This window comes from Pongo pygmaeus, chromosome 6 (genome assembly GCF_028885625.2).
Source record: "Pongo pygmaeus isolate AG05252 chromosome 6, NHGRI_mPonPyg2-v2.0_pri, whole genome shotgun sequence".
In the NCBI taxonomy this organism is placed as follows: domain Eukaryota; kingdom Metazoa; phylum Chordata; class Mammalia; order Primates; family Hominidae; genus Pongo; species Pongo pygmaeus.
The window spans coordinates 109,752,218-109,765,558 of record NC_072379.2 but is presented as its reverse complement, the minus strand read 5'-3'; the positions used below and the strand labels follow the sequence as shown (position 1 = coordinate 109,765,558).

General features: G+C 34.0%; 2 protein-coding genes across 10 annotated transcripts in view; one reads left to right on the top strand and one right to left on the bottom strand.

Moving 5' to 3' along the window:
* IMMP2L (inner mitochondrial membrane peptidase subunit 2) overlaps positions 1 to 13,341 on the top strand; it is a 945,432-nt gene that overhangs the window by 476,988 nt on the left and 455,103 nt on the right. The window lies entirely within an intron of this gene.
* The window catches only part of LRRN3 (leucine rich repeat neuronal 3), a 48,050-nt gene continuing 40,826 nt past the window's right edge, over positions 6,118 to 13,341 (bottom strand). For all 3 annotated transcript variants that reach the window (XM_054495030.1, XM_054495031.2, XM_063667727.1), the window contains one exon: positions 6,118 to 9,100. In XM_054495030.1, coding sequence (XP_054351005.1) covers positions 6,616 to 8,742 — 2,127 coding nt within the window. In that variant the 5' untranslated portion in view covers positions 8,743 to 9,100 and the 3' untranslated portion in view covers positions 6,118 to 6,615. The remainder of the gene's footprint in view (positions 9,101 to 13,341) is intronic.

The following is a 13,341-nucleotide window of genomic DNA, read 5'->3' as shown; positions in this document are numbered from 1 at the left end:
TAAGAGCACAGCAAATTGTTAATCTGGCACATATTCACAATTTAGTGAATTTTTCCTTCTTTTCTTCCTGTCCTTTTTCCTTCCTTCTTAATTTGTAATCTTTCTACTCAAGTAAATATAAATGCATGTTTATCCAAACATAATATATTAATAATATATTTATTATTTTCTATGCATGCGTCAACAGACTATCCCAAGCGTTGCATTGTCACTTTAGGACTGAGCCTGGACTGTGGCACACATGATCCACTGGAAGGAAAACCTAATTCCCTTTAGCCTCACACAGTTATTTTTGTTGTGGTTCATTTTTTTTTTTTCACTGCAATCACTTAATTCCTATTGATTTGTGTGGAAAATATGTTGTTTGTAGAAATAAATGAATCTTTTGTTTTCTACTTTTTAAATACATTTTATATATGCCATATCCGTGGTTAGAAGAAATTTTTTTACACTCAAGGGTTTGAATTGACTTGTTAGTATCATATACTTATATTAATTCATGCATTTTATATGTAAATATTTTTTAAAAATCTTGAAAAAATAAGTGATTTAATATGAAAGTTCTATACTAGAATTTTGTCTCATTGATTAATTTACTAGGAAATAGGGATAGGAAGGTAAGAGCTTTAAAGTTATTTTGGAGACATGATTTCTTGTTTTTTATTGAATAGGTGACTCTTCTCTGAAACCATTACTAAAGAGATGTTTACTAGAGGTATCTGACCTTAATCCCAGTTCTGGTAATGAATTTCAATTTTATATTGTATTCTTTTGAAAGACCATTTGGGTGTGTTTAGCTATATTGCTTTAATAATGATACCTCTGTTGGTTTAAGAACTATTTCTGTCTTTACCAGCCTTGAGTCTAGTACCATAAATGACAGGGAGGTTATTTTATTACAGCCTGATTCTCCATGTGAGGATTAGGAGGGTTAATTTATGTCCCAAGCTCACTCCATTATTTGTTCCAGAGGCTGGTAAACATTACAAAGGAGTATCACAATTGGATTTTGAATCAATAACTTCAGACACTGAACCATATATTTTAATGAGAAGCTGGATTTTCTTTACAATGGTCACATAATACTATTAGTTTCTTAGTGATGTAGTAGAGTTAGAAAAGGTAAATATAAACACACAAAGTACTGTGAGGTCTCCAAATGTCATTGTAGCTCATCCTTCTAAAAGGCTTACTAAGGTCAACCACAATTCTGTTTGCTATGCTTTTACTCTGGGCCACTTCTCAATAATTTTGAAATTCTGTATGATGCTAGCTTTGAATTTATTACTGATTTGAATTCTTCAGTTTGCTCCTAAGAAAAAGTCCTATTGACGTATCTGTGAGTTATTTACACCCTTAGTTGGTATATGCTCTATGGCTTATTTCAAAGATGAACTAGGAGCCTTCTGAGATGTATATAGAGTGAACTAGAATAGGTAAATTCAAATCTCTGTAGGCTTGTCTATTTTTAGTATGAACAAAAAGGAATGATGTTCTATTTCATATGATGTCTTCTCACTTGAGAATACTAAATGCATACTACTCAATTCATGAGCCTTCTGTGTATATTGTAAATGAAGTGTTTAGGCCAAATTTTGGAAATAATCTATATTCTGCTGTAATATTCTTTTTAAAAGTTTTTCCTCTTAATAATTTTTCTTAGAATTGGATATATGTTTTGTGACTGTTAATATTAACTCTGATTTTGCACTTTGCTCCTCTGTAAAAATAATATTTTCCTTTTCCTTTAGAAGAATAACATAAATCTAGGCCATGGTCACTCTTAACACTCAAGTCTTTACTTTTCAAATGAACAGATAAAAGTAGTCACTATTGTGTGAAAACTGGAGTCAGTTCTGTCTTTTCCCGAAACTCCATGATACTGATTGTAGCTGTTTCTAGACGTGGCATTCCAGTACAACGCTGTAGTTCTCCCAAGCAACGACCTAGTTAGCAATGCATTCATTAGGGTAAAATGATATTATAGAAGCAAAGCTGTAGTGAAAATATTAGCATCTGAAAGAGAAGATCATTGTAGTCTTTTCTGTTTAATTGATTGCAAAATATCCTTTTGGGACCCTTAAATATAGTAATATATAATGGTAATAATATATATAATATATAATATAGTAAATATAATGATGACAACTATATTCTTCACAAAAATTTTTGCTCATTTGCTATAATGTCTTGGGAAATTTGAGGAAAAAGATTGGATCAAAGAAAATATAGCCACAATTTAGTTACTATTCATTACTCTCTATCTCCTAGAAAATCAGCATTGTGATGAAGCCCAAGATACTGTGAATGGTGACATATATAATTAGAATTATTTCCTCATATTTTTGATGGCTGTGAGATATGTTATTGAGATTTTTTCACTTCTTAATACATGTATACTTTTAAACTTTGTAGTTGTTTTTATTGTTTGCTTTATTAGTTTCTGACACATTTTGGATTTTTCATCTAAAATGTTAATCTCTGAAATTTTAAGACTATCCTTTATAGTTATTGGAACATCTTGTAAGGGTTAATGTGGATAGAGTAAGTTGGTTCTCCTCCTTGTAAAGATATATAGACATTTTGTCTGTGCTAGATAAACCTTTTTGAAATTCTCTTCTCATTTTCTCTTTGAGTTTGAAATAGGGGTCACATAACAGGTATCCATGTTTTATGCATAGAAATAATTTATGGTAACTAAATATGCCTCTGTTTTTTGAGATGGAGTCTCGCTCTGTTGCCAGGGTGGCATGCGATGATGTGATCTTGGCTCACTGCAACCTCCGCCTCCCAGATTCAAGCAATTCCCCTGCTTCAGGCACTCGAGTAGCTGGGACTACAGGCATTCACCACCACACTGAGCTAATTTTTGTATTTTCAGTAGAGATGGAGTTTCACCATGTTGGCCAGGATGGTCTTGATCTCTTGACCTTCTGATCCACCCACCTCAGCCTCCCATAGTGTTGGGATTACAGGCTTGAGCCACCACACTCAGCCTAAATATGCCTCTTAATTTAGCCAGTCTAAAGGATACTATTAGGCTAGTTTCTGCAGATATAGTGAATAAAATCAATATTACATTTGAAGCAAGCTTTTACATCAAAATTGTGATAAGTAAAACATTTTAGACCAAGAAAAAAACTTTGTATTTTTTCTGAGCATTAGCATTTTGTGAAAGTATGAATGATTAAGGCTGGGACTTTACCAAATTACACAGTTAACATGTATTTGTGAAAACACTGATTAAGAAAATAAACCAGAATATAATCTAGTAGAATATAAGTTTTAGATGGTAGAAAATTTGTCCTATTTATTTCTCTTTTTCCTGTGACTAATAGCCATACAATAAATGTTTATTGAATATAAACAAGAGATAATTAAATGAATAAACTAAGGAATTATTTTAAACTTATGCTTGTTTGTGTGTAGTTTTACTTAAAAACTTTTTGTCTAATTAGAATAAAAACTTTAACACTAAAATAAGTATTAAATGACTAGTATATGTACCATAAATCTATTTCATTTCTTTCTTGGTGAAATGGTTAGCATATGTCTGCCAACCTGTTGCTGCTTAGCTTTACTGACAATTATATACATTATAAAATATATATTTTGTTTTGCACTGTTTTTATATATTTTTCTATTCAATTGGGTATGCTTATTGTTAGAAAATCTTAATTTTATTTTGTAGTATCAATTATAAAATATGTAATTCTTCAAAAATTATTTTTGTGCCAAGGTGTTTTTCTCCATACAAGGTGAGCAGGTTAGGTAGCATTCATACAGCTATAAACTTTAGAGTTTTATTTGTTATAGGTAAAGTTGTGTTTTGCAACAAGAGCATCCATTGTAAGTTAAATGGTTTGAGTACTTTGACCAATGCTTAGTTTTATGTGAGGATTAAGAGGTAACAGAAAGAGTATGAAACACCATTCTCATTGAAGCAGATGTCTTTTCTCTCTCACTGGAAATTTATATTAAAATTTAAGCAAATCAGTAGGTTCATGATTTGCCTTGAGCATCTGTATATTTTTGGTTGTAACAGAAATACTTCATTTTAATGCTCACTGCTGGATGTCTATTCAGAATGCATATTTCGTAACAAACTTTAAAAGAAATATGTGGATTAAAATGAATTCTCAGTGCTGTGATATGTTTGTGATACTTCTTCAGGCAGATAGGTTTCAAAGAAACATACAAGGTACATGCTCAAGTTGTTACTGACCTATACTATGCCTGCATCCTAATAGGTTGTATTTTGGCTCCTATATTTTCGACAAATAGCTGAGCTCTGTAAAGCTCTGTTTGTGGTGCTGAAACCTCTCATGATGTATGAGCATGTCTGGCTGATAAATTCTAACGTCAGCCTCTGTGTGATAGTGATTCATCAGGTTGTAAAATTTGTGTTTGAGAAACACGTTGAATTAGCAAGTTTCGTATTTTGGTTGTGTTAAAATTAACTCAATTTACCCTTTTGTTTTAAGAAGTTCTTAACAATTGCCTTCCAGATTGTCAAAAACAGCTAGGACTTAATTGGAAACTGTCAATGCTATCACAAAAGAAATATCTAATATTAACAAATAAATTGATATGACTACATGCTGGAAATGTTTATAGGCCAGTGAGATGTTGATATTATGCAGAAAGCTATTGTAAGAAAAGTTAAAAGTTGCTTATGAGCAGACACAATAGCAATTAACATGAAAGCTTTGTAACTTTGAGAGATAAACAATTTACCTTTAAAAACTGTGGTATTTTATTGTCTCAGAATGTTTGCTTTGTACAAAAATACTTCTATTTTTGCAGGACTCTGGGGGTTTGTTTGTAAAAATGACTGAAATCCTCAAAAATCTTAATTCTCTTTTTTTTAAGTGAAATCTGTATATTCCCTATGTAAGATTTTTAAATAACTACTAATGTACTTGGCACTTCAATTCAATGATTTGTAATCTTTTAAGCTGTGGGTTTCCAGTGCCTTAAATATATTTTTAGAGGACTGGACTAAAAAATTAAATTCTTAATTGTTTCTTTTACTTTAAAATAGTTTCAGAAGCTTTTCCTTTAGTTAACATCATTCCTCTTAAATTTGTATCAAACTCTGGAGGTATCTGAATTATGTTATTTTTATATTGGGGTGAGCTAATAAAAGAAATTTCAGAAAGTCGAACCTGTTAAACTTCTACTACTAATCCTTTATGTTTTATGGTGTAACTTTAAAATCTTAGTGTGGGACTGAAACATGTTGTTTCCTTGCCATGTTTCAACATAGTAAATTATTAAGTTATTTGCTTGTTACTTCGGTGAAGCTCCTTAACTGTTTTGAATCAGAGAGAGATTTGAAAATTATACCTAGAGCATAAGTCATAATGAAATTTGGCAATAGTTTCTGCAAAGCAAGCAGCCTAGACCTGGCGTGGTGGCTCAAGCCTGTAATCCCAATACTTTGGGACACCGAGGTGGGCAGATCACATGAGGCCAGGAGTTCGAGACCAGCCTGGCCAATATGGCAAAACTTTTTCTCTACTAAAAATACAAAAATTAGCCGGAAATGTAGTCACATGCCTGTAATCCCAGCTACTCGGGAGGCTGAGGCAGGAGAATTGCTTGAACCCAGGAAGCGGAGGCTGCAGTGAGCCGAGATTTTGCCACTACACTCCTGCCTGAGCAACAGAGGGAGACTCCATCTCAGGAAAAAAAAAAAAAAAAAAAAGCAAGCGGCCTAAAACTAAGCTACTGCTAATTATTAAAATAAGACTTTATGTTGCTCAGATACTGAATTTATATTATCTCAACCTAATAATTTAATCTACTCCAAAAGCTACTTGTTAAAAAAAAATCCTTAAGTGAATACATAATTTCCTAGAGTTTCTGTCAATAGTTAAAGGGTTAAATACAAATTATGATTGCTATTTAATATTGATTAAATGCTTTCTGAAATCCATATTTGAGGCTTTATAAAAATGTAGGTAGTCCCATCACCCAAGAAAAGTGTCTTAGCATTCCAAATTTCATTATAGAAAAACACCTTTTAAAAACTTTGTCATTTAAATGATATCTGATCAGATGATATTTCCCAGAAATTATTCTTTATTTAGAAACAAAACAAGACAAAAGCAATTGATTTTAATCCAAAATGTATTTTTTCTTATAAAAGAGGTCCACATACTCACTGTGTCTACTCTACAGAATTTGTCCGTTTTATTACACCACGTGTCAATTCAAGTTTATCTGGTCACTGCAAAAACTCGTGGCTAATATGTGTAATACAACACAGGAGGAGGTATTGCTCAGTTCAACTAGTCTTATATACTTAAAAAAAATACAGAAATGTTTTTGTCCACTTTAACTGTAGTCCAGACATAAAAGTTACGTGAAAGTTTTAGAAAATGGAGTTATTTTATTTGGTTGCCACAGTACCCCTTGAAGCCAGTTACTTAAAATGCTGAAGTTGTACATATTTCCATTGGTCAGGAGCAGCATTGGTGAAGCTTAAACTTCTCCCTCGAAAGTAATCTTTCTTTACTTTTTTTTTTGTTTGTTTTGTTTTGTTTTTAGCACAACTGCAGTCTTTCGCTTTTTTTTGTTCATTTTTGGAGTAGGTTTAGTTGGTGGTTTTTAGGACATATTTGTTGGTAAACCTATAACAGTTGCTTTTACTTTCAGTGATGTACTTTTTTCTTTTCCTGCTTCCCAGAGATTTATCAGAGGAGGATAAAGCTCACCTAATGCAAAGGTTGGTTTCTGTAAGTAATTCCTCACATAGCTGTGTCCACCATCACAGTTCATTTCTGGAGAGAGGCAGCTGATAAGACATATCACACCAATAATCCCCAGAAGGCCTCCAAGACAGGCCATAAGTGTTGTGGTATTACTCTTTTCATACTCTTTTTGATCAGGGTCCAAACCTTTCGTGGTGACATTTACACATTTTTTTCTGTTTTTCTGATAAATGGTGGGAATATCAATACAAATTTTATACTCAGTTGATGGATTCAGATGGGTAAGATTATATACCTTGATATCAGATGGTATTCGAGCACTTTGCGCAGCATGAGAATTTTCAGTCTTGACAAAGGCTGTCCATTTAACACTAGATTTGAGAATTTTAGAACTTGCTTTCCAGGACACCAAAACTGAATTGGCCTGAATATCTCTTATTTTAATATTCAAAGAGCCATTGTTATCCTGTGGAAAAGATCCATCCACTTTGATCATAACAGACTTCAAGTCAGCGCCAACTAGGTTAGTTGCTATACAAGTATATAAACCCCCTTCTTTGGGAGTTACGCCATTTATATCTAGTGTTCCTTCAGAATGGACGTAGAACTTGTCTGTCAGGGTATTAGGCAAGAGTTTTTGACCAGAAGGTGTTATCCAGTAGATTTCAGGCTGTGGTTCTGCAGTAGCTCTACAGTGAAAGGAAACATAGCTCCCAGCTTCTACATTTAGATTAGAAGGAAAGCTCTCAGGAGCTATGAGAGGGAGACAAATTTCCATCATGTCCCTGAAATGCACTTGCCGAACATTCTGACCTTGGAATTCAGGTGGGTCCACGCAAAACAGTGAATCTGGCTCCATAAATCGAATGTTGGTTTTGTTCATATTAATCCAACGGATGACACAGTCACACCTGATGGGGTTACTGTGTATGCTGATTTCCTTGAGGTTTGGCAGAGACTCAATGGTACCATGGTACAGGGCACTGAGAGCATTGCTGTTCAGCATGAGTGATTCCAGCTTGGGGAGTCTGAAAAATGCATTGGGGTGAATGTAAGACAATCTAGGGTTGTTAGTAGCTTCTATTTTTCTTAAATCTGGCAGGTTATCCACAGCAAGACTATCAATGGAAATCAGCTCAGGCATATTATTTATCCCCAACTCTTTTAAGTGTAGCATATTGCTAAAATCACCCCTTCGTATTCTATTAATAGGATTTTTATTTAGATCCAAAAATTTGAGATTTACAACTTTTTGAAGAGCAGCATGGGGTACTTTAATAAGCCTGTTGTCATAAAAAGAGATGCTTTCTAAGTTTTCAAGTCCAACCAAGGCATTATCTGGTATTTCTGTGAGGTTTATACCAGCTATAACGAGGCTGCGAAGATTGATAAGAGGCTTAAAGTTCATGTCTTTGATTCTGATAATTGGATTTTCCCCAATCATCAGAATCTCTAGATTTGGAAGAGCATCAAACCACTTACTGTTGATCATCTGCAATCTATTTGAGTTGAGATGAAGTCGAAGAAGATTATGTAGGCCAATAAAGGCTCCAGGTGAAATTGTAGAAAGCAAGTTGTGATTAATATAGAGTTCTTGTAAGTTGCTCAGTTTGGACAGACATTTTTCAGGCAGTTCAGTAAGTTTGTTTTCCTCTAGGTACACAGAAAGGAGCTGAGGCATCTTTTTTACATTAATATTGGTGACTGAAGATAAATTGTTTTGAGATAAATCCAGGCCAGTAAGGTTTACTGGAAAGTCTGTGGAGTATTCAATTTTTGCAATATTGTTAGTCTGTAGGAGCAGAATCTGTGTGTTAGCAGGCAATCTGGCTGGGAAAGTTAAAAGACCTAAATCATTACAATCCACTGTAGATGCTTCCATATAAATGGATGTGGGTGTAAACCAAGGCCTGATTTCACACGTACATAACTGTGGACAATCCACTTTTTTATCTACAGCTTGTACTAGTGTAGTGATAGCTAGGCCAAGTAGCACATGAATTTGGAGTGGCATGTCCTTCATCTTAGCTTTCTTCTTCAGAAATGTAATGGGCCCTTAAGGATTCCACAGTCAGTGCTATTAAGTTCAATAGGAGCTGATTGATAAGGAAGATGCTTGCATTTGTCAGATGATGAATGCCATAGAACCACAAAGTTTTTCTTCACTGAAATAAGTGCTAGTGCCACAATTGCATTGTCCAAAAATGTCATGCATATTGGAGAAGAGAAGGTTACTATTTCCTTAATGATATAATATTGATGTACTTTTTGAAGGTGGAGTATGTATAGATGGTCATAGGAGATTGAGTAATTCATTTATTTAGAAGTATAATATTCAAATCCCATGCTTGTTCAGTATTTGCAGGAATAGCAGGATGATGCTAAATGTAATAAAATGAAATATGAAAGAAAAGAGAACAATAATTAGTACAAATGAAAAATACCATAATTAATATCCATTAACTAATTATAATTATTTCATGTATAAATTATATTCTTAGAGTTTAAGTACTTCAGTATGTTTGGAGACTTTATCTTTTTCATGCCTGCCCTTGATAGTTCTTTTTTTTAATTATACTTTAAGTTTTAGGGTACATGTGCACAACGTGAAGGTTTGTTACATATGTACATATGTGCCATGTTGGTGTGCTGCACCCATTAACTCGTCATTTAACATTAGGTATATCTCCTAATACTATCCCTCCCCGCTGCCCCCACCCCACAACAGGCCCTGGTGTGTGATGTTCCCCTTCCTGTGTCCATGTGTTCTCATTGTTCAATTCCCATCTATGTGTGAGAACATGCGGTATTTGTTTTTTTTTTTTGTCCTTGTGATAGTTTGCTGAGAATGATGGTTTCCAGCTTCATCCATGTCCCTATAAAGGACATGAACTCATCATTTTTTATGGCTGCATAGTATTCCATGGTGTATATGTGCCACATTTTCTTAATCCAGTCTATCATTGTTGGACATTTGGGTTGGTTCCAAGTCTTTGCTATTGTGAATAGTGCCACAATCAACATACGTGTGCATGTGTCTTTATATCAGCATGTTTTACAGTCCTTTGGGTATATAGCCAGTAATGGGATGGCTGGGTCAAATGGTATTTCTAGTTCTAGATCCCTGAGGAATCGCCACACTGACTTCCATAATGGTTGAACTAGTTCACAGTCCCACCAACAGTGTAAAAGTGTTCCTATTTCTCCACATCCTCTCCAGCACCTGTTGTTTCCTGACTTTTTAATGATTGCCATTCTGTTGTGAGATGGCATCTCATTGTGGTTTTGATTTGTATTTCTCTGATGGCCAGTGATGATGAGCATTTTTTCCTGTGTCTTTTGGCTGCATAAATGTCTTCTTTTGAGAAGTGTCTGTTCATATCCATGTCTAAAACACCAAAAGCAATGGCAAAAAAAGCCAAAATTGACAAATGGGATCTAATTAAACTAAAGAGCTTCTGCACAGCAAAAGAAACTACCATCAGAGTGAACAGGCAAACTACAGAATGGGAGAAAATTTTTGCAATCTACTCATCTGATAGAGGGCTAATATCCAGAATCTACAATGAACTCAAACAAATTTACAAGAAAAAAACAACCCCATGAACAATTGGGCAAAGGATATGTTCTTGATAATTCTTGGCCTAGGCATTGGGCAGGCTGAGAAATTTAATCTTTAAAAAGTTAAACATTTTTTATTTTAATGAATATGCTTCCAGAAGTTTTCTGTTATTTCAAATCTTTACTTGTTTATACCTTGTAATTTTATTTGTTATATTTTCATTAGCTTTGAAATTTAGTTATAGGGAAAAAAGGAAAACAACTTGTAAATCTTTGTTGATGGCTTTTTTTTTTGCCTGTTAGGCAAAATAAAAAGCCAATAAATAAATAATACTGTTCACTTACAACCAAATGAGTTAGACTGCGATTCAACAGGCTCCCAGGAGACAGGATTTAGAGACAAAAATTATAAAATGTTAAGTAAGCTAGATGTAGTGGTATTAGCTGTTTCCCATTTTCATTCATACTTCTCTCCATAGTCTCCTTTGCATAAAGTGACTTGAGTTTTGCAGTCTTCAGAGAAGATTAAGTTTAACTTGCTGTAGATGTACCTGTGTGTTATCATTCTTAGCTAAAGTTCACAAGATGAACATTTGGCTGTTTTATTTTTCCCTGAGAATAACTTACCTTCCATTACTAACAATGAAAAAACAATTTTATTACATCACTGATATGGTTTGGCTGTGTCCCCGCCCAAATCTCATCTTGAATTATAGCTCCGATAATTCCCATGTGTTGTGGGAGGGACCTGGTGGGAGATAATTAAATCACCCATGCTCATGGTAGTGAAATAAGATCTGATGTTTTTATAGGGGAAACGCCTTTTGCTTGAGTCTCATTCTCTCTTGCCTGCCTAAATGTAAGATGTGCCTTTTGCCATCTGCCATGATTGTGAGGCCTTCCCAGCCATGTGGAGCTGTGAGTCCATTAAACCTCTTTTTCTTTGTAAATTACTCAGTCTTTGATTTGTCTCTATTAGCAGCATGAGAACGGATTAATGCAATCAGTAACACCAAGACCTAGATATTTTTCTTTTAAATCTATACCAGTGTCTTTGAAATATAATCATTTCCAACACCAAGTTGCAAATTTGATATGTGGGGATCCTTCTATGTTTACGTCACCATCTGCCATTTTCCTGCAGGCAACCTTCTCCCTATTGATAAAGCTATGGTTGCATCAGTCTGCCTGGAATACTTCTTTCTTTGTTTTAAATTATGTTTTACTGTCTTTTCAAACCTCAGTTCAAGAATCTCCCCTCTGGGAAGTCTTTCATACAAGACTTTCATATAACCCTTCCCTCCAGATGTACTTAGCTGCCCCTTCACAGTGGTCCCATGGCTCCAGCACTTGTTTCTGTCAAGCATTTCCTTGATCCTTTCCTTCACCAGGCACCAACCTCCTTGAGAGCACGAGGCCTGCCTGGCTTTGCATCCTATCTTCTGGGCATTATCATTATAATGTAGTATATGCTCAAGAAATGTTTTGAATGAACTGATAAATGAATTGTATTAATAGAATCTTGTATGCATCCTTTTACATATTACTTAAGCAATTCGATCTGCTTAATTTCTAATTTCAGTAAATCTGTTTTAATGTATATAAGTATTTACTAACATCAAATTCGTGTTACATACATTACTAAAATCCAGAGATTAAAATTCAGGCTATTACAAAGGAATGTTAGACTTTAAAAGAAAAGTTAATCTGTTATATCTGTGCTTTATTCTTCAATTTATCCAGTCAACATTTATTGAGCACTTTCTACATTCCAATTACTGGGTTAATAGCTAGAGGGAAAAAAGATGACTTAGATATGGTTGATTTCTTTAGTAAAGTTTCACTCTGGAGGGGAAACAGACGTAAACAGATGGTTACAATTCCATATGCATGCTCATTTGGGAGCACATACCCCTCCGAATAAAATGAAAATAGAAATCTATTGCCCGTTTATGTCCAGAATGAAGGTAAAACCTAGGTACAAAGTCCAATTGCATTTCTGTATGTTTCCATAAATCACTTAGCTGAGAATGGAGAAACCATTACTTCTGTCGATTAATTGGTTAGGTCTGCTTTCTCCAGCAGAGCAGAGAGGTACCTATATCCTTCTTTAAGTTAACTAGAGGTTTGGAAATATTAAAGATGAAGCATTCTTTCTGGGGGAGTCTTAATATAATGCCACTTTTTGAAATTATCCTGGTGAGTGTCTTAAAATTTATATTTGTGTTTAATTAGAAAATGTTTTCTTATTTCATCATTTACATAGCCAGATGCTAGAAACAACCACATTTTGGATTAGATTTATTCTGAAAGCTTTTGAAAATGAGAGTGTTTATAGTGGTGAGCATATTCAAATGTTGTTTCTCCTGGTCTGTAGGAAGTAATAGTATGCTAAACACAATAGAGAATGTATAAATTTATCCTTTCTTTAGCATAATATTGACTTTTTCTTAAGTCTGTGGAAATGATTATGATATTTCACTAATATGCTATTTACTATGGGTTATTTGCAGGATAATAAGTAAGTAATAATAGGATCTTCTTAGTGCTTTATAGTTTTCAAAGCCTTTTCTTATTCATTATTAATTTAATATTAATGAACTTGTGAGATAGGTTGGTGAGGTACTTTAATCTCCATTTTTTAATGTAAGGTTATTGAGACACATCTGCCTGATATCACACAACAAATAAATGGTGGGGTGGGATTAAAACCTAGTTTAGGCCGTTAAAATCAAACAATTGTAAGAATTCTCATATCTTATATATCCAATTCCTGTGGACACTTACAATTTGAGATTTCTTTAATGTGAAAATACAAATTGTTTCTTGTTATAATTATATGTAGAAGCTTTTATGGATAAAGCTACTTTTCCTTAGTAAAGAGATCTTTATTCTTTAGCTTCTTTATCTGTTTTTCATCATTTATGAAATATTGATCCAACACCTACTTTTTTGGCAGACATTTTCATAGACACTGGAAAGTTAGCAATAAATAAGATAAAATATCTTCTCACCAAGTTTTCAGTTATCAAAGGAGTAAATAGCTGAGGACAATGATGCA